The following is a 20,498-nucleotide window of genomic DNA, read 5'->3' as shown; positions in this document are numbered from 1 at the left end:
TGCATGCCCTTGGCTGCATAGGGAGCCCATGCCACCACATCTGCCTGCACACAGCTGTCTGAGACAGGCTGGAGCACAGGGCAGTGCCTGCCACTGCCCAACTCCCTCATCCCCACTATGCCCAGCCACGGGATCCTGGAGGTGCCTGCCTGTGCCCAGGTGAGAGCAGCAGTCCCTCAGATTGACCCTCCCAGCAGATCTCTCCCCTGGGGGGGGTATGACACGGCTACAGGTCCCTCAAAGTGCTGAGCCATGAGCCACCCTTTGGGATGCCCGTCTTTGATGAGTGCCCCTGCCTCTGCTCCAGGCTGGAAGCACTGTTTGGAGCCATGCTCTGCTGCTGCATGGGGCTTGGCAGGCAGAGCCACCCTGGCACTACAGGTCTGGGACAAATAGGGAGATATGCCAGTGAAGAGCATGAGCAGATGTTTCTCCTGAGGGTCAGGCTTTCCTGGGAGACATCTGCTCTTTGCCAGCTGCCACGCTGCCCTACAGCCCTTTCTGTGGTGGTGGTCCAGGGAATCACATTTTCCTACCTTTTTAATTATCCTCCTTAGCTTTTCCAGGCAAAGACTTCCCTCTCCTGGAAAGGCAAAGGGGAGCCTTGAGTAAGAGACTGGCATTTGCCCATGGCCCTGCTGAACCTGACCCCTTCCTACTCACCGGGAAAGCACGAACCACAGGATCCCTGCAGAGATGAGGAGGAGTACCAACAGCACAACCACCCCAGTCACAGTCCCATGCCACAGGCCGGGAGGCTGCCCTGCAACTAACACACAGCCAGGAGTAGGTGCCACAGCCTGGGCCATGTTCTGGCAGTGGCCCCAACGATGGCAAAGGGTATATGCAAGTGTGTAGAAGTGTGTCTTGGCTTAGGTTTATTCTGGGGTGGAGTGTCACCCCATGTATGGGAAATGAGAGTTTTCCTCTCTCCCCAGTGAGACCCCACCGCTCCTGTGCTCAGCCAGTTCCTCTCCATGGGAAGCGGCGAGGCTGGGAAAAGGGAACATGCAGGAGAAAGGCTCGGGCTCATGGAGCAACGAGCCCACTTACCGACAGAGAAGCTGTAGCAGACACAGGTGAACCTCTCTGCCTGTTGAGGGAGATGGGAGGGAGAGCTCAGATCACTCGTGCCCCACTGCCCACCCTGGAGGCAAAGGCCTCCTGCCCGTGGCCACCAAACACGCCAGCTGTGGTCGAGGACCCCGTGGGCCTTGCCCTGGCAAGGCACCTGGGCTCTCAGTGCAAGGGCCAGCAGCGGAGCCCATGCAGCACTGCCACTCGCCATCAGCAGCACTGCCACTCGCCATCAGCAGCTGCCCCAGATGCTGCCAAGGGGTCTGGCCCCAGCTGCCATCATTCCCGGAGAGAAGTAGTCCCCTGCGATGGGTACCTGCCAAGAGCGGTGGACGAGGCGGAGAAGGGCCACGTAGTTCCAGCCTGGCTGGAGGACAGCGTTGTGGTAACCCTGCCCGTGGGTCCCATCACCCAACACAAAGTCCATGGGGGCAGTGAGGTTGAGCACGGCAGCCACGTAGGTGTCGGGCTGCTGGCTTGCATTGAAGGGCTGCGGCTCGCCCAAGCAGGTGCCTTCCACCACCGTGCCGTTGTGCATCGCGGCCACGATGAGCTGGTACTCGCTGCAAGGCAAGGTGGTGAGAGAGCCGGGGGAGATGGGGCTGGGGAGAGCGGGATGGAGGCGGCTGTGGGCAAGTGCTGCCGGTGGGGAAACCCATACCGGGGCTGCACTCACCTTGCCACCTTGGGGGAATGGACAATGGGGTGGAGGGGAAGCACGGCTGTCCCTTGGGATGGGGAGACATCACGGACGCTGCGGCAGCTGATGTCGAGAGGGTGCGGGGTGTCTGGAGGGGAAGACCCAAGGGATGAGCATCATCAGGCAGCACAGCAGGGCTGTGTGGGCAGCAGAGGCAGCCATGGGCAGTGCAGGCTGCAGGGCGCAGCTCCTCTCTGCCCAGGCTCCTCAACGCTGGCCAGGAGGCCACAGGCTGGGGACAGAGAGCTGCCTCAGCCACGGTGCATGCTGTGGCCGCCCTGGAGGGACCAGGACACAGCAAGCCTTACCTGAGCTGTTAGTCTGAAACTCCCACAGCAACGCAGCCCCAGCGCCGGTGGCCGTGAGTCCCTGCACCGTCACCACGTAGCTGCTGCCGGGGCTGTGCTCAGGCAGCGGGTGCTCAGTGACGGAGCTGCTCAGCCGCAGCCGCTCCATCTCCAGGAGGCTGCTGTCCTGCGCAGGCCTGGCTGTGATGTTCAGCTGGAGACAGGGGACAGAGCTGGAGGGCAGCGGCTCCAGCCTCCCCTCTGGGAACGTGCCCACAGCATGCCAAGACAGAGCAGAGCACCCCTGCAAGCCTCCCCTTCTCTGCACGTGCCGCAGACGTGGAAGGCTCCTGGAGAGGAACCAGCAGAAGCCTTGGCCGCATGCGTGGACCAAAGCAGAGAAGAGGAGGAGAGGAGGAATTTGGAGGCAGCACTCGAGACATCAGAGCAACTGCCTCTGTGAGCAAAGGACTGAGTCCCTATGAAGAGCTGAGGGCAAGAGGGAGGCTGTTGGTTTGAAGGGGTGTATATATGTGTAATGAGCCTGAGGCCAGGTCACTGGTATGGTGTTGCAACACCACAGGCACTGTGGTGACATCCCCCACAAGAGGGGCCCAGAACTTCTCTTTCCTCCCATGCAAGTCTGGACTCTGAAGGCTTTGTCTGCATGAAAAGAGGAAGACAGGCTTCCCACAAGGGATACAGTTGGGGGATCCCCGTTTGCCAACGCATAATCTGAATTTCTCATGGCCGTCCTCGCTGCTGTCAGCGTCAACTGGAAATCTTGGGAATATGCTAAGGATATTTCAGTTAGGATATCTCCTAACTGAAAGGAGATTCTTTTCACAAACAAAGGTGCCTGGGAGCATGGAACCAGCTGGAACAGACCCACAAGCAATGCCATCAGGGCCCCTGTTTGCCGGTTTCTCAGGAAAGAGCTGTGATGGGCCTGAAGAACCAGCATGTCTGGGTCCTTGTCACCCCACACAGAGGTCTGTCCTCAGAGGGGACATAGGGCACACTGGTAAGTGCCTCGCCTCCCCTCAACATTAGAAAGTGGAACTGCACCTTGGGAAGAGCCCCCAATTCACGGACAGGGGGGGCACTTCTAGTCAAGCACTGAGGAAAACTCAAAGGAATGGTGCAACTCTCCGAGAAGAAAAGTGGTTTTCAGAGGATGACTCAAACCTCGTGGCAGGAACCAGAAGCAAGCACACAAGAGGCACAGGAAACCCTGGGAGGCCACCCCAGCAGACATGTCACCAAGGGCAACACATTGAGCCACAAAGTCTGCCAAACCTCAGGCTGAGCAGACCTGGGGAGGAAGCCAAGGGCAGGGAGCACTCACCACCTCTCTGGGCAACTCCACAGCACAGGCACTGTCGAAGGTGAGGCAGAAAATGCTCATGCTCATCTCAGCCAGATATTCACCTGGACTGGCTAGGAACTGCAGGTCATCACATCTTTCCCTTCCCCACTCTCCCCAGGCTGCCTGCACAGACCTCCAGGCAGGAAGGTGCCTGCCAAGGTGAGGGGGACCGTGGGGAGTCTGTGGTCCCCTGGTACCTGGTATCCAATGATTTCCCCTTTGCAGGAGGGCAGTGCCTTCCACTTGAGGGACCCCGTGCTGGGATCCAGCCACAGCTTCTCCGGTTTGTCCGGCACTGGAAGCACAGGAGGATGGGGTCACACATGGGGCTGGTGAGGAGGGGCTGAGCCCGGAGCAGGGTGCAGGCAGCTCCTGGCCTTTGGGACAGGCTGCAAAGGGACCCCCCAAGCAGGGTTTGTCCCTAACAAGGGCTGCATGTGCCACAGTAGCAGGAGCAGCAGCCGTGTTTTGAGGAGGGGGAGTGTGAGGAGGGGACGTGCCCTTCCCCAGTGTCCTGCACAGCCCCCTCCCCGGAGTCCCACAGGCTCCAAGCAGCCCCTATCCCAGGACCATCACCACAGGGAGTGGATGATCAGGCTGAACTGCCAGGTGAAGGGGACATCTGTTCATCTCTGCTACCTGTGACACAGCTCAGGACACCCTTCTCCCATTCTCATGTGCACACACCTGTTTCCTCTGTCCTGACCAACCATGTGAAAATGATCGTGCTGGGGGGCAGTGAGATGGTGACACTGTAGACAGTGAAGGGCTGCAGAGGGTGGCAGGTGAATGTTCCCTCCTGGCCATGTAGCATCTCCTCTCTCATCACCTCCTCAGCCTCACAGGGAGTGGAGGAAGGCTCTGCCAGACGGCATCTGGCCCGCATGCGCTGGCAAGTGTCAGGGAGCCTGCAGGTCCAGTTCAGTTTGATGCTGGTGCTGGAAATCTCCAAGGTCCCAGGGACAACCTGGAGGACATCTGTGAAGTGGACATTGTGAGAGGGTCCCTTCCTTCCCTTCTCCTGCCAGCCTGTCAAATGTGCTGCTGTCATACAGCCCTGCTCCCCACCCAGCCAGGTGGGAGGGAAAGAGAGACGCTGAAACAGGTCACTTCAGCTCTTTGGTAGGGGAGCAGGAGTCTGGACAGGAATGAATGTGGGTGAATGTGTGGCCTGCTATAGTTCAAGGCAGTCTTCCCCACTGAGTCACAACTGAGGTGTCTGTGGGTCTCAGCATCTCTACAGTCCAACAGATGCAGCTCTTAGAAAGACCTACCCATTTCATGCTCTGCATAGACCCCAGAAGAAAGCTTCATTTTCTCTGACAGTACAGTGAGAGATGGAGCTCTAGGATACCATACGAAGTAGCCCTCCTACACCACATCCCCGGGAACAGGATGAGGGGAAAAAGGGCCCTGCGCTGCTTCCCCCAGGCCTCCCAGGAAAGACCAGGAGGAGCGGGACCTTGAAGGTTTGGGCATCCACGAGTGGCTCATGCTATGCACAAAGCCTGCATGGTGACTGATGGACCAGCATTTGATCCTGGTGTCTTGTGGTATCTTCTAAGAAGCGAGGACTGTTCATGCCATAGGAACCTGCCACATGAAGTCAGCAAAGCACCCAAGACAAGCCAGCAGGGCACCCTGAAACTGTGGGCCATGCAGGGAACTGTCCCTGGGGGTGGGTCAAAGGAGAAGCGTTCACTTCTTCTCCCACAGACCTCCCCACACTACCCACGCTCACAGCTGCCTGCAGGGAACCAGCCCAGAGCCCTCTTGCTGTGGCCCAGGTCTCAGGGTACTCAGTGAGCTGGGGAGCAGCAGAGGACTACTGTTTTCAAAACTTCTGAAACCTCTCACCAGGTTCCCAAATCCACCCACTATTGCCCTGTTCTCCCTTGGAGGGAACCTTTGTGCCCCAAGCTGTGACAAGATGGTGACAAGCCTGTGCCCACCATGACACAGTGCCTGGAGGGGACTAGCCTACGGGGAGCAAGCTGTGGTACTCACAGCTGCAGGGTCTGGGAGGACACAGGCAGCAGAGCCCTCTGATTCACCTGCCCCAACCATGACGCCCTGGAGACCACGAACTCCACCACACATACCTCTCCCCCGCTTCTCTCCTTTGTGCACATAGTCTTGCCAGAAGCCTTCAAGGAAACCCTGTTCGCCCACACCTTCAGCAAGAATCTCCCACCCACTGGTGAACTGCATGCTGGACACAGAGCAGGCTCAGCAGCTGCCTTGACACAGCCTTCAGCAGCACCTACCATTCCCCCAGACAAGCAGAGATCCTGAAATTTCCTGTGCATACACAGTCTGCCTTCCCTTGCTTAGGAAGGGCAAAGCAGGGCAGCCAGGAGAGCTCCTGGTGCCTCCCTTACCGATGCACTCCACACTGGATCGAATGCGAATCCAGTGACCTCTGCTCTCCTTTCCAAGCCAAACTTCTCTGTATACAGGTTTCCCATGACTGATGGACTGGACTTCCCTCGCACATTTGACGTGGGTGAAGGATGGTTGGAAACCATCGCTGCAACTCAGCATCACTTCTTTATCCTTCTCATAATCGTCTTGGTCTGGTGCCAGCTGGAGTCTTGAGTCCCACCGGGGCCTTTGGCATGTTTCTGGCAGAGGTGAAAATGGGTGTTAGTTGGGCTGGGAGGTGAGGAGGTGGGGTATGGGTGCGTGGTAGGAGAGAAATCCACAGCAATCCATCCAGCCACTGAAGGGAGAGGGAAGGTGACATGTCCATCTGCCAGGACATTACCCATAGGCAAGGCTTGTTGGGAGGGGACTCTCCTTGTGCACCTGAAGCGTGAATGATCACTCATACGTGAGCCTCCCTCATCCACCCCTGTGTCCAGGGACACCATATTCCCTCCTCCACATCCCACAGCACAGAACTTCTCAGGACAATGATCCCTGCAGCAGGAGACCTCCTCCAGCCACTCATTCAGCTCAAGCTGCCCTTGATGGGCCATGGCATTACCAGCCTTGCGGGGATGAATGTCCCTCCAGCCATGGCTCATCCCTGACACAGAAGTGCCCCTGTTACACTTCTGGGGTTCCTGTGCTGGCTCAGTCAGTCCCTCAGGTACTCTCCTCCTGCCCCACCTGATGGTGCAGTGGGACATGGGGATGAGCAATGCCTTCTCCATTGACATGCCCTGCTTTACCACAGCCCCTACCCCCTTTTCCCTGCCAAAAACCCTGCTCCCTCCTCCACGTCCCCTCCTCACCACATTCACCACCCTCTGGGCTGAGAAGTCACAGCCTGTCCCAGCAGTTTGCTGGGCGCTGCAGAGGGAGGCTTTGTGGCAATGATTCCTACCTGCAGGGATGGTGGCACCTGGGAAGGAGCTCTCCCCTGTTCCAGCCTCTGCAAGGGGCTCTGGGAGCCCTCAAAGTGCTTAAAATACAATCTTCCTTCTCCCAAAGGGTCAGAGAACTAAACTTACAAGGTTCAGACCATCTTCTGAACACCCATGAAGAAGTACAGACATGCTGGTGAACGAGCCACTTACGGCCAGGATTTGCTCTCCAACAACCCTGATTGCAGAAGGGAAGAGATGCCCAGCTGAGCACCACAACAGGTAGCTGTGTCCCACTGACAAACAGCCGCAAAGTATCCCACGCACAGGCACCCAGCTGCTCCCCACACCCAGGCCCATCCAGCTGGCAAAATGGTGGCGAGTTCCCTTTTGCTTTGCTCTCAGCAGGCATAGTGTCCCTCAGACACACCTGGGGATAAGATGTGTACAGAAAGTGGTAGCCTAGAGCCTTCCCCCAAATCATGATGAATGAGTTCGTGCCTGATTGCTGCCTGCAACCTCCAGGGAATGATTGGCAAACTGGCTCGGTGCAGAACATGACCCATCCCCAACTGTCCAGCCCAATCCTGTCCTTCCCACAGTACCTCCAGTGCACCCTCACTCCACCTTCTTCCCTGCTCCCACTCCCGGGGTCTCCTAGAGACAGCAGATGCCCCAGATAACACAGCCCTCAGGGGTCTACCTGGGCTTCAGCCCAGGGCTGTAGGCAGTAAAGATGCATATCAAACTTGCAGTAGGAGAAGCAGCAACATCTCTCCAGAGAAAAGGAGGAACTGCTTCTTACCTGTTTCCCAGGGCACTCCTTGGACCTTGAGATCAGGATCTTTCTGGCCCTGTGCTGCCAGCAAAGATACAAGGAGCAGGAGAAACCTCGGAGCCAGCAACTGCAGTGCCATGCTAGCATGAAGTCCCCAGGCAGAACTGAAATCTCAGCCCCACTCGCTGCCTCTGAGCCCAGACATCTGTAAACTGACTGCAAGACTTGCAACCACAGGAAGCAAACAAACGCATGGGGAAATCTCGTGAGATACAGGAGGCTTCCTCTTTCAGGAGGGAACCTCCCATCAGTGTCAGTGCTGCTGCCTTTTGCTGACTTTTTTCCCCAGGGGCATCCAGGCTCTGTACTCAACAGAAGAAACCTTGTCACCGAGATCCCAGGGCTTTCACCCAAAACCCTCCTAGTTACCAGTGTGCATTTGAGAAACACTGCTCCTATTTCTGGGGCAATACCCATATGTTTCTCAATGCTACTGCACGGGTTTTAGAGTTGTGATGAGTCACTGCACTTCCCCTCAATGATAACAAGAGATGGAGGACCTCTGAAAAAGCACATAAAGAGCTGGCAAGAAGCAGGAATAGGAAGAGGGGCAGAAACTAGAAGGAGTAACTCAAGACTTGAAACAGTTCTCGGCCCTTTTGAAAGACACACTGAACACACACCCTTTCTTATCCTTCCCTGCTCCTCCTTCCCCAGCTGCCTCTTCCTCCTCCTCCCCCTCAGCCTGGCAATACTTTGCTCTGTTCCCAAGTGTGCAGATCGCCCTGCCCTTCAGTGCCAGCTGCATGTCTGAGGAAACTATCTCCCTTGTTCCTCAGCAGCTCCTGCTTTTCTCTTTCTCCAGAAACTCCCATGGGCCCAGCTGGGATGTCTCAGGTCTCAGAGGGCTGCATGATCAGACATGGGGGCTGCAGAGGAGCAAAGACCATCCTTATCCCTCAGCTTTGCCCACGGCACGTGTGCAGGACACACACCTGCCCAGGACAAATTTGTAGGAGCACCACCACTCACTGGTTCCCAACACATTTCCCATCCAAATGCAGGTCAGAGCTGCCCAGCACAGCCCTCAAGGCCTGGGGAAGCTGTCAGACACAGCTCCAGGGCACAGCAACCCTGCTCATGGCCTCCCCTCAATAAGGTGCAGTTAGCTCAGCACGCCACAGGGAACATAACCCCACAAAGGCAATGAGGAGATCAGGCAGGAGCTGGGGAGGTGCAGGCAGCCCCCTCCGAACTACGAGCCTTTATTGGTTGTCCAGACAGAGCAGGCAGAGTCATGAGGCTGACAGCCCAGGGTCTGACTGTATATGAGGACATGGAGCAGGAAGCATGGCAAACCAAGAGGTGGCAGGAACACAAACCAACACTCTGTTTCCCCATTCCCCTTTCTCAGCCAGCAGCAGCCACACAGGGCTAAGCTCCCTCTTCCCCTTTCTGCCCAATACCCATCCAGACGAGCTCCATCAGGCATGCAGGTCACACCAATGAAAGTCCATGTGAAGGAGACTCTTTGGTCCCAGGGGCCAGTTGCAGATACCACGTTGACGATCAGACAGCTCATATGAAGGTCTGTCAAAACATGTCTTTACTGGCACATGCAGGTTGTCCCAGGCTAAAAAAAAAAGGCTGGAGAAGAGAGTGGTCAATTGCCCTATCTTCTAGCAGTGGGCTCCTCACCAAGGAGAGCCTTCAGGATGTCCATCAATCTCCAGGCTGCACTGGGCACCAGCATCCCACAGCGCAGGAGAGGCACTGACTGATGGAGGCTGCATCGGGGCAGAAACAGCAGCCGAGACTGAGCAGATCCCTAAGGCTGCAGAATGGGGATTTCCCAAGAGGATCAGGGTCAACTGCACCTCACAGAATGGTAGACAAGTACCAACACCCATAGAGTGGGTCACAAACATACAGGTCCAGCTAGGCCCAGTTGAGGCTGTGCTACTTGTAGGATGGGGAGGAAGGAAAGTGGGAAACTGAAGCATTGTTCTGGGAGCATGCAGTTTCTCAGATGTGCTTCCTCAGGGCTGCCAGGGACCAGAAAACCATAGTCGAAGCTTCTCCACGAAGATTCACACACAAACCAGGGAGGAACCATGACAAGGTGGGAGCTGTCATGGGGCAGGCAGCCCCTGCAAATCAAAACAATTTATTGGTTGTTCAGACACAGCAGCACAGCTGTGAGGGCAGCACAGTTGGGCCAAACTCAAGCAGAGGCTGGGGTCTAGATGGATATGGGAATATCGAGCAGGGCAAGAGGGGTTGGGACCTAGCAATCTGATTTGGTCTCAGAGGACACCCAGGATGAGGGTGAGACAAGTTTGCCAGAGCACAGGAGGAGTACAAGAACATGTCCTTGCTGGCACAAGCAGATTGTCCCAGGCCTTGGACTGCTTCTGCTCTGTGACAGAAGATGCTGGAGCTTGATAAGGGAGGGAATTTGAGGAGGAGTAATAATCCAGCACAAGTTCTATGAATTCCTGTTTCCAGCCAAGGAAAATCAAGACTTGAGAAGGGATTATGGAGAAGTGCCATCAGCGCTGAGCCTTGAACGTCCGCCCCATCTTCTCTTTCTCGCTGCTCCGACTGTCTCCTGAGGACTCCAGGACAGGCAAGGGCTGGGGCAACAGCTTTGCAGCCCGGCCACCTTTACCTGTGGAGACAAAGGACACCCATGGCAGAGGCTGCTGTGTGCCCTCAGCAGTGTGGGACCTCACGCCACCACACCTGCCACTCTCCACCCCCCTCTCTGCCATGTCAGTGAACACAGGCAGGGCACTCAATATCCTACCTGCATCTTCCTCTGCCTGAAGAGTCTCCTTGATCACACAGTAATCATCCAAGTTCTCATAGGGCCGCAGTTCTGGGATGACAGAAACAGCCTGAGAGACCCAGCGGCCACGGAAGAAGGAGTAGGGCAGACCTAGGCAGCAGCAGCCCTGGGGGCTGCAGGGCGCCCTGGGACATGTACCAGCCAGGCAGCAGGGCTGGGCAGAAGCGCTGCCTCCCCTGGCCAGGGCAAGCACAAGGGGCAGCTCCCAAACCTTACTGGCACCATGGGGGGACCTCAGGAGAAGCTGCTGGAAGAGGGAGCTAGTGGAGGCTTTTGGCTGGGGATAGCAGGTATGGGACACACTGCTCTGGCATGTCAGACAGAGCCAGCTGGGCTGCCTGCAGCCACCACAGGATGACAACAGGCTCTCCTGCAATAGACCTGCTCCCCTCCCAGCTCCAAGCCCAGCCCTGCTGATTTCCCTGTGATGGAAACCCTACCTGTGTAACGATCCTCCTCAGCTTTGCTGGGCAAAGCCTTCCTTTTCCTGGGAAGGCAAAGGGCAGTCCTGAGTTGGGGGAGAGGTTGACGTGGCCCAGGGCATTCCTGAAGCCAGAAGCAGAGGCATGGAGGGCTCTGCACACCCTCCCTCTGGGCCTCTCACAGGCTGGCAGGAATTGCCCATCAACACCCCAGGGGACAGCAGCAGTGGCAGCAACAGCAACAAGGGAGGGGGTCCCTTAGCACACACAGTCCCTGCCCCAGCCAGGAAGCCTACAGCCAAGCTATGGTAGGACCAGCCAGCTGCATCATTCGCACCTAGAGATGGGTGGGAGCAGCTGGGAGAACCCCCTCTCCATCCCCAGCCACCCCACAGCACAGCATGGGTGAGGCAGAGCAGTGACTCCAAGTCTCCTGCCTACTCACCTGGACAGCACAAACCACAGGATGCCTGCAGACAGGAGGACCAGCACCAGCACCACCACCACTACCGTGACCGTCAACCCCGACCACATGCCCAGAGGCTGCCCTGCAACTAACACACAGCCAGGAGTGGGTGCCACAGCCTGGACCATGCGCCAGCAATGGCCCTAACCTTGGCGTTGGGCATATGCATGTGTGCGGACATGTGTGTCCAGGCTCTGTTGTCCTGGCTGCTGCAGGAACAGCCAGTGAAGCACAGTCTTCCCCTGCCTTCATGTTTGCTGGGCAGGCCAGGGCAGAGGGAGGCTCTGGAGCACAGAGACTTGCCCCATCCTCTATAATAAAGAATTACTAACTAGCTTTTAGAAAACTGGCTTTTAGAAAACTGGCTTTTAGAAAAGTGCTGCTGACCAGCCTTTAGAGATAACGAGGGAGGTTGATTTGTACTAACCGTTATGCATATATCCATTGCAGACTAACTAACAAACACTTTAATGATAAGAATGAAGCAGAATCCGCCAAACGAAGGACACCAGGTGGAATCCTCCAATCAGACTGTGGGGCTCAAGGAACACAAAGGACTGAGCAGGAGAGATAGGGAGGGCAGCTAGCAAGGGCTGGTCCTGCAGTTTGGAAAAGATCCAGGATGGTACAGGGCATGCACCACAGGGCATGTTCAAAAGTTCAGCCATGAGGAAGACTCGGACCTTCATCCCCAATGACCACCAAGGACCCCGACGGGGGGCGTACCTTGGGTGGACTGAGGCGGGCCTATGGGAGGAACTTATGTTAATGAATTCCTGGAAATAATTAGAATAACCCAACCTTTTCTTAGAAATGTAATGAATAAACATAAAAGCTGTAAGTATAAGGCAGGAGTCCTAACGCTTGGGCGTGTACATGTGGAAGGAGCTATCCTCCGTGCTGCCCGGCGCTGCAATAAAGAATACCTGCTTAATAACACTGAGTTGTTACTGAGTTTTCCCAGCTTCACCTCCATACACAACTGAAGGGTCTGGAAGCCCACTCAGCTGGCCTGGAGCACACACAGACCCAGGCTCAGCAGCCGTGATGCTGCCCGACCTTGAGCCCCAAGTGCACCTATATGCAGGGATGGGTATCATCTTCTTTAGGGGAAGAGTAGAGGGGCCAGCTCTGCTCTCACATGCACGGGCTGAAGAAATACAGCTGCTCTAGGGATCAGGCAATGGAATCCTTCAAAGCAGGACTCACTAAGCCCCTCAGCCTACCACTGATTCAGGCTCTCAGGGTGCCCACAACTCCCTGCCTCTGTCTTGGTGGGATGGGGGTGAGTGCACACACAGCTCTGGAAGCTGCTCCAGGCTCAGCGCTTGCTCCAAGGGAGACCACCGCTGCCATACCAAGGGCAAAACAACCATTACCTGAGACGTAGGTTTGAAATTCCAGGAGTGACGCATCCCCAGCACCAGCCACTGTGAGACCCTGCACTGTCACCGTATATTTGCTTCCAGGTGTCTGATGAGGTGGAGTATACTCAGTGACAGACTGGTTCACCAACACCTGCTTGAATTCAAGGAACCTGCCATCTTGCGCTCTCCTGGCCGTGATGTTCAGCTAGAGGAAGGACAGGGAGCTGGTGGGGAGCAGCACAGACCTCCTGCTCCAGCACTGTGCAGCTCTGCAGAGAGGGGCTGCTACTTCTGGCTGGGGACAGGAGGGGACCTGACCCCACCAGAAACACCAGCAGTGTAGAGCTGGTGGGCTCTGGTCAAGGAAGGCTCACACCTTTCCGCAGGCTGCCTGCACAGACCTCCAGGCAGGGTGAGGGGGACTGTGGGGATTCTGTGTGCCCTGGTACCTGGTATCCAATGATCTCCCCTTTACAGGAGGGCAGCGCCTGCCACTTGAGGGACCCCGTGTTAGGATCCAGCCACAGATTCTCTGGTTTGTCCGGCACTGGAAGCACAGGAGGATGGGATCACGCAAGAGGACAGAGAGGATTTGTCCCACACAAAAGCTACATGTGCTGCAACAGCAGCAGCAACAGTGTTGTGTGGAAGGGACATGTTCTTCTCCAGGACTCTGCACAGCCCCTTCCTCAGAGCCCCACAGGCTCCAAACAGCCCTGATCCCAGGACAAACAGTGCAGGGAGCGAATGCCAGGGCTGAGCTGCCAGGAGAAGGGCATATTTACGTTTCATGTAAACATACCTGTTTCCTTTGTCCTGAGGAGCCGTGTGTACAGAATCGTGCTGGGGGGCAGAGAGATGGTAACACTGTAGACAGTGAAGGGCTGCAGAGGGGGACAGGCAAATGTTCCCTCCCAGCCATGTAGCATCTCCTCTCCCTTCACCTCCTGAGTCTCACAGGCAGGGGAGGAATGCTTTTCCAGCCGGCACCTGGCCCAAACTTCCTGGCAGGCGCCAGGGAGCCTGCAGGTCCAGTTCAGTTTGATGCCGGTGCTGGAAATCTCCAAGGTCTCGGAGACAACCTGGAGGACATCTGTGAAGGAAATATTGAAGAAGGGTCACTCCTTTCCCTTCCCCTCCCGGTCTTGCAGCCAACCTCCATCATCCCCACGGTCTCCTCACTAGCCTGTCCCCAGCACAGTGAGACAAAGCCATCCCACCTTCTCTGACACTGCACTTGGGCACTGACTACACCTTCCTCTGACCACGGGTACTCTGTGTGCTGCAGTGACTGTGGGAGGGTAAGACCAAGTACTTGTGGCCTCTCTGCAGCTGCCAGCCCTGGTGACTGGTCCCTTTCATACCGACAATGACTTAGCCAACAAGTCCAGCAGCCAGAACAGTGCCCTGCCCTCCTGCTCCTGGGCTATCATGCTCTTGTCCAGAGAGACCCATCTGTCTAGTCTGGGCGTGCTGCCTGGTACCCTACACACAGCAGCAAGGACTTGTCCCTCTCAGCACTGCATAGGGTGCCCCAGTTGCCAACAGCATGGACACAAACCTGGGATGCATCAGCAGCAGTATTCTCTGGAGTGAATGCCCACGCCATGCCCTGACCACCTCAAGCACAGGACACTAACCCTGTAGAACACACGCAATGCTGCTCTCCCTGCTTGGAGAGAACAGACTGAGCGCTCTGGGAGGGTGGTTGGTTCCCACACTTACCCACACAGGTTATGTTCTCCTCCACACGGTGCCAGAGGCCTGTGCCATTCCTCACAAACCAGCCACTGCGGGGAATTGTGGAGCCTTCCCTTGGGTTCAGCTTCGCACATTTGATCTCCATGGGGGGAGGCCAGTACCCCTCAGGGCATCTCATCTCCACCACTTCATTTGGGTTGAAAGACCCCTGGTCTTGGTCAAAGATAAACCTGGGGTCCCACTGGGGCTTCTGGCATTTCTCTGCTTAGACAAGATGGGGAAGGCATTAGCAGGGCAGAGGGTGGCCACACAGGGCATGCCAGGGGATGGAGCACAGGATGCCCTTCCCTGGCACCGCAGGGCGAGAGATAGAGCTCCAGGACACCATATAGATCAGCCCTCCCACTCCATGTCCTCTGCAAGGGGATGAGGGCAAGAAGGGCCCTGCACTGCTTCCCCAAGGCCTCCAGGGGAAAGGCCAGGAGGAGCAGGAGCTCCAGGGATTGGAGGCACCCACAAGGGGCTCATACTATGCACAAAGCCTGCATAGAAACTGATGGACCAGCGTTTGCCCCTGGTGCCCTGTTCGTCCCTCAGAGAGGATGACAACACCCTGAGTCCTCCTGAGAAGGTAATAAAGCCTGAACCCAAAAGCTGGCCACTGCAGTGATGGTATGTAGCAGAGACTGGGAGTGGAGACCAGTACATGCGCAGGAGGCCAGGCCTTTTCCCTGCCTTCACAGACTGAGAGGACACAGGGAGCAGAGTCCTGTGATCCCCCAGACCCTGATGCAATGTTTTCAGCCACCTGTGCCACAAATACCTGTCACACTACAGCACTGTAGCCCCCATCTTCTCTGCACATGCTCTTGCCAGAAGCTCTCAGAGACCCATGTCACCCACGCACCTCCACCAGGAGCCTCCCACCCACCTGTGAACCGCAGTGTGGAGCCCTGCAAGCTGGGCTCCTTGCCCCAGCCTGGCATGGGCAGCTCTAGCCACTGCTCTCCACTCTGGTCCCACAGCCACCTCCTGCTAGGACCCTCAGGACTGAGGCTCGGACCCTACCAAGGCTCCCCTGGAGCCTCGAGGCAAGCACGGGACAGGTTCAGGGGCTGCCTCAACACAGCTTTCAGCAGCACCTACCATTTCCCCAGGCAGGCAGAGAGCCTGAAACCTCCTGTGCACACACAGTCTGCTTTTCCCTGCTTGGGAAGGGTAGAGCAGGGCAGCCAGGAGAGCTCCTGGTGCCTCCCTTACCAATGCACTCCACGCTGAACATGGGCTGAATGTCGATCCATATGCCTCTGCTGTCCCTTCCATTCCAAACTTCTCTGTATTCAGATCTCTCGTTGCTGATGGACAGGACTTTTCCTGAACATTTCACATGGGTGAAGGATGGCTGGAAACCCTCAGGACAGCTCAGCATCACTTCTTCATTCTTCTTGTATTTCTCCTTGTCTGGTACCAGCCAGAGTCCTTGGCCCCAGTCGGGCCTTTGGCACATTTCTGGCAGAGTTGAAAGTGGTTGTTAGTTGGGATGGGAGGTGACAAGCTGGGTCAGGGGTGGGTGGTGGGATATGAGCACTCCCCAGAAATCCCCCCAGTCCCTGAAGGGAGAGGGAAGGTGTCACATCCATCTGCCAGAACATGACCCCTCAGCAACACTTTTTGGGATGGGGCTGTCCTTGTGGGTGAATGTCAGCCAGGGCTGGGGCCTGCCCAGACAGGTGATGGACAAGGATATGCCAAACTTCAGTGGCAGAATGATCTCAGGTATCAAAAAGAGGGAGACCTGAGTGGCCCCAATCATGAATCAAAAGTGCATCCCTGGCCGCAGTGGTGATGGTAGAAGCTCAGAGATGGATGGATGGGGCAGGATTTGACCACAGAGCTCCATAAGAGGCACCTCCTGACACGCTGCTTACCGAGGCACACTATGTTCCCCTCAATGTAGATCCAGTCATCACTGCTTTTCCTCCCTAGCCACACATCTCTGTTTAGAGATCCAGAGTAATTCAATGGCTGTGCTCCCGCTGCACATTTGACATGGGTGAAGGATGGCTGGAAACCATTGTTGCAGCTCAGCGTCACTTCTTCATTCTTTTTGTAATTCCCACGCGCTGGTGACATCTGGAGTCTCGGGTCCCACCAAACAGGCCTTTGGCATGTTTCTGTCAGAGCTAAAATTGGGTGAGGAATATTTTTGGGAGGTATCAAGAGGAGGCTTGGGACAGCTCTCTCCTCCCCATGACTCTGATCACTCACCCTGACACACACGAGTCCCTCTACTCCCACCATGTGCCCAGGCACTGTTGGGCGGCTTATCATCACAGAGTATCTCTAGGACTCCCAAGCCTGCCCTGGGTTCCACCCACCCGTGGGGTGCTTGAGAACCCCTTCTCTTGGCGTCCCTCAGGCCCAGGTGAGCAGTGCAGCAGTGACAGCCTCCCCTGCCAGAGCTCACCCAAACCCCAGAGAAGCTTCCCAGGGAAACAAGCAGAACAAGGTGCCAAAGCCTCAAGATGAACCCTTCCAGCCATTCCTCCTCCTCCCAGCTTCACAGCTGCAGCTTTCCATGTGGATGCTGGCCAGGAAGGGCTCCTGCCTTTATACTTTCACAGGAGCACACAGCCACTGCCCACGGCAAGATGCTGAGACAAAAGGTGCCCCAGCACTGCCAGGGCAGGGGGGAAAGCCAAGGCATCATGGCCTCCCATTCCTGGACAGTCACCCTGTCTGATGCCAGCTCAGGACCCCAAGGTCAGGGTGATGTGGGGTTGTGCTTACCCTTGCAGGTGGCAGTCCTGTTCCACAAGGTCTGGGTCCCGCTGGAAATGCACCTGATCTGGGGGACTGACGGCACATACTCGCCAGCACAGCTCAGCTGCCCCAAATTGTTCAAGGCATAGCTGTTCTCGTTTGGGGTAAACCACACCTTGGGGTCCCTGTCGGAGGGAGTTGTACACCCTCCTGTGTGCAAAGGCCATGAGGGAGAGCCCCGAGGATCACTGGGCTCCAGCAGCATCCTTGGGGGTGAGGAGGCCCCATCCAGAGGGGTGCTGGTCCCACTCACTTCAGAGGGCTGGCAGAGATGAGCACCTCCCAGGATGAAGCCCCAGATCCTAGGTGCATTAACCCTCCTTGCACCCTCAGGTGCAGTGCAAGAGGGTTATGAGGGTACAAGGAGTGTTACCCACAAGCCCTCCTGCCCACCTAGATGCTGCGAAGGGATCTTAGCTGGTGGAATCCAGCACCCCTTTGGATGCTGCTGTCTCCTACACTCTTTCCCCCAAAGACAGGGTCTGTGGGATTACACCTGTCCCAGTGAGCCTCTGCTGCCATTGTGCACCCTCCTGACTTGGCCCCACGAGCCAGCTGTCACCACCAACGAACGGCCTGCCCTCAGCCCTCCACATCTACATTGACAGCACCGGCCACAAAGCTCACACCCCATTCCATGCACCCAGACTTTTCTGTGCGCTTCACCCAAAATGAGCCTGTCTTGTCCTGTCCTGGTGGACGTGTCGCGCAGACTGGCTCACCCAGTGCAAACCGAGTCCATGATAAGGCATCGGGGTAGGAGGGTGAAACACCTCTCTTCAGCTACACACACCTCTACAATTGCACACTTCCTGCCAGCCAGCACTCATCAGGGCTGCACTTCCTTACACTGGAACAGGGACATCACCACACTTCCCTTAACTGGTAGCAGGTTGTCATGCCATCATCTCAACCCTGCACTCTGGCCCTCCACAAAAAATGACAGTGGCCACCACCAGTATCCTTTGAGACCACATGTGTTGTCTACATAGCAAACTTCTTCCTCTGCAGCTGGACCCCTCCCAGCACCCTCAGGTGACATACTTCACCAAGACAGCTAAAAGCCTTTCAGACAGACCTGAAACCCTTGACTCTGAGTCCAAGCCTAGTTAGGCATCCCCAGCATACACCTTCCCCCCTCCTATCATTAAACCACCCTGAAGCAGCACACTTGCCCTCACATTCCTGTCCCAGGGTGATGATATCCAGGATCCTTCCCACCCCAGCATAGTCTGGGCTACCTGCCCAGCATCAAGAATTTGACCAGGGACACTGGAGAGTGGGAAGGAAATCCCTCTACTGCAGGAAAATGAACCATGCTTCAAAGAGCAGATTTCAACCTGTGGGCTGGAACAGATTTTTTCCTATTGGTACTTGTCAGAAAACAAGATACTCTACAATCTGAAAGGCTAGCAAGAAACACTCTTACACAGAAGGACGATGGGGGATGCAGTAAGAGCACAGCCTAGCTTAGTCAGGAGGCTGACAATGATCTGCAATGCAAGAGGACACGATGACAAGCAGGTTACACTCCCAAGGGAATAGGAACCAACAAGAGCCAGTGAAGAAACAGCTGGCAAGGCCAAGGCACAAGAGGGGATGTAGCAAGCAGGAGCAACGGGAGCATGAGACTGTCTCGTGCAGACCTCAGTGGGAAGAGGAAGGTGAGCAAAACTGGGCCATAGGCACTGTCAGCAAATAACGTGAGCCTTTGTTGTCTAGGTCTGGTCTAGAAAATGCATGTGGGTAGTTCAGACATTGATGACTATCCCTGAACAGCAACGACATAGGACACAAAAAGAAAGTGAAAAAAGTACACATCTATGGCACATGTGATTCCTTGATGACACTTGAAGAGCACTGACTGCAGCTAAAGCCCTTGCAGTGGCTCGGCTTGGCACCAGGGCTTCCCTCTTGGTGCAGGTGGAGGCAAGCTCTGCCCCTGCCTTCAGCTCTGCTGGGCTACCCATAATTCAGATTCCAATGACCTCCTTCAGTGCTGCAGACGCCAGTGGTACAGTAGTGGATAACGGCCAGAACCTCAATTTTGTGCCTCACACCTCTTCTGCAAACATAGATCCAGGAAATCTCCCCCAGCCACTTGGAGCCAATGCCTCTACCGAGCCCATCACAACCTCCTCCAGCTGGCACTCCTCAGGCCAAGGAGGGGAGAGCCGTGACTGTCCACAGGGCTTGTCAGGGATGTGCTGTGGGGAACGGGAGAAAGGGGCAGGAGCTGCTGCTGTGTTGAGGGGATATCCTGCCCTGGATACCTGATGGCTGCCCATTGCTAGAAGGGCACATCCCTCCAGCCACCAGTGATGGGTAACATGACTCGTAACTCATCCGACGACTTGGCAAGCCACTTCTGCTCCCATTTCCCTGCAGAGAGAATGACTCACACCTCCGTCTCCCTAGCCCCTGGTGCAAAGAGTAGCCGCTCCTGCTGTGCTCCATGAGGACCTCAACAGGTACCAGCAACCCCAGGGCACAGCACATAGTCTCCATAGAAAGACCACTTTCTCTGTAGGAAAAACCCAGCAGAGACTCAGGAGGTATCCCTAGCCCTCCTGCCATGGAGAAAGAACAGATCAATGCTATTTAAGGACAATCCCACCAAACTAGAGCTTCTCTGACCCCAGGGACTACAGGAGAGAGCAGGTATCCCAGCTAACACAGGGATTCATCTCACAGCTCCCTATGTCTTTGCTGAACACCACTGCTGCTTATCCCTCCAATAGTGGTGTGGCCCAGGTTGCCCCAGGAAGGCCACCACTACTGTGATTGCCCTGACTTTGTCTCTCCACCATGCAATAAGAACCAGCCAGGGACACTACCCACTCCCTGGAGGGACACTGCTGCTTCTGCACTCATGGAAGCTTTACTAGAACACCAAGGCAGCTGCCCTCCGTCCAAACAGAACTTCACCCCACCACAGCCTGACAGACACCTGAGTGTCTCAGGACTGATGCAGACACCAGCTTCAGCCTCCCCAACATAGCTGCTGTAGGCTGAATGGGATAAAGCCATACAGTAAATATGCAGGTAAGGAGCAGCAAAAACTTTTCTGTGAGAGGCACGACTCGCTCTTACCTGCTTCCTCGGCTTCCCCCTGGTTCCTGGGAGCAGGGTCCTGCTGTTCCCTTGCAAGGAGCAGATGGGTAAGGATCAGGAGGAAGGCCACAGCCAGCCCTCTCTGCGCCATGCTTACACAAAGTCCCTGAGCAGGACTCAGTCTGAGCTGCTCAGGAAAGGTCTGTGTAACCCAGCACAGGAGAGGTGCAGACACAGAAATGAAACAGCCACGCAGGGAAATATAATGCGGTGGAAGAAGCTTCCTCTTTGG

General features: G+C 56.0%; 2 protein-coding genes across 2 annotated transcripts; both read right to left on the bottom strand.

The window, feature by feature from the left end:
* Positions 1–539: 539 nt before the first annotated feature.
* On the bottom strand, positions 540–7,691 carry LOC147413354 (uncharacterized). The gene is made up of 10 exons (XM_086479811.1): positions 7,550–7,691; positions 5,815–6,057; positions 4,121–4,411; positions 3,631–3,728; positions 2,086–2,278; positions 1,754–1,865; positions 1,394–1,640; positions 1,054–1,093; positions 664–769; positions 540–583 (listed from the first exon to the last, which is right to left on the bottom strand). Exons 1-10 carry the CDS (start codon positions 7,659–7,661, stop codon positions 541–543), a joined length of 1,485 nt encoding a protein of 494 aa, XP_086335937.1. The 5' UTR covers positions 7,662–7,691; the 3' UTR covers position 540.
* Positions 7,692–12,118: 4,427 nt separating this feature from the next.
* LOC104349468 (uncharacterized) lies at positions 12,119–20,357 on the bottom strand. The gene is made up of 6 exons (XM_086480177.1): positions 20,246–20,357; positions 15,590–15,838; positions 13,431–13,721; positions 13,078–13,175; positions 12,641–12,833; positions 12,119–12,171 (listed from the first exon to the last, which is right to left on the bottom strand). The coding sequence occupies exons 1-6, from the start codon at positions 20,355–20,357 to the stop codon at positions 12,119–12,121; spliced, it is 996 nt and encodes a 331-aa protein (XP_086336303.1).
* Positions 20,358–20,498: the final 141 nt, after the last annotated feature.

The sequence above is a fragment of the Leptosomus discolor genome, chromosome Z, assembly GCF_034619465.1.
Source record: "Leptosomus discolor isolate bLepDis1 chromosome Z, bLepDis1.hap2, whole genome shotgun sequence".
Taxonomy (NCBI): domain Eukaryota; kingdom Metazoa; phylum Chordata; class Aves; order Leptosomiformes; family Leptosomidae; genus Leptosomus; species Leptosomus discolor.
This window is presented reverse-complemented; position numbering and strand designations above follow the sequence as displayed.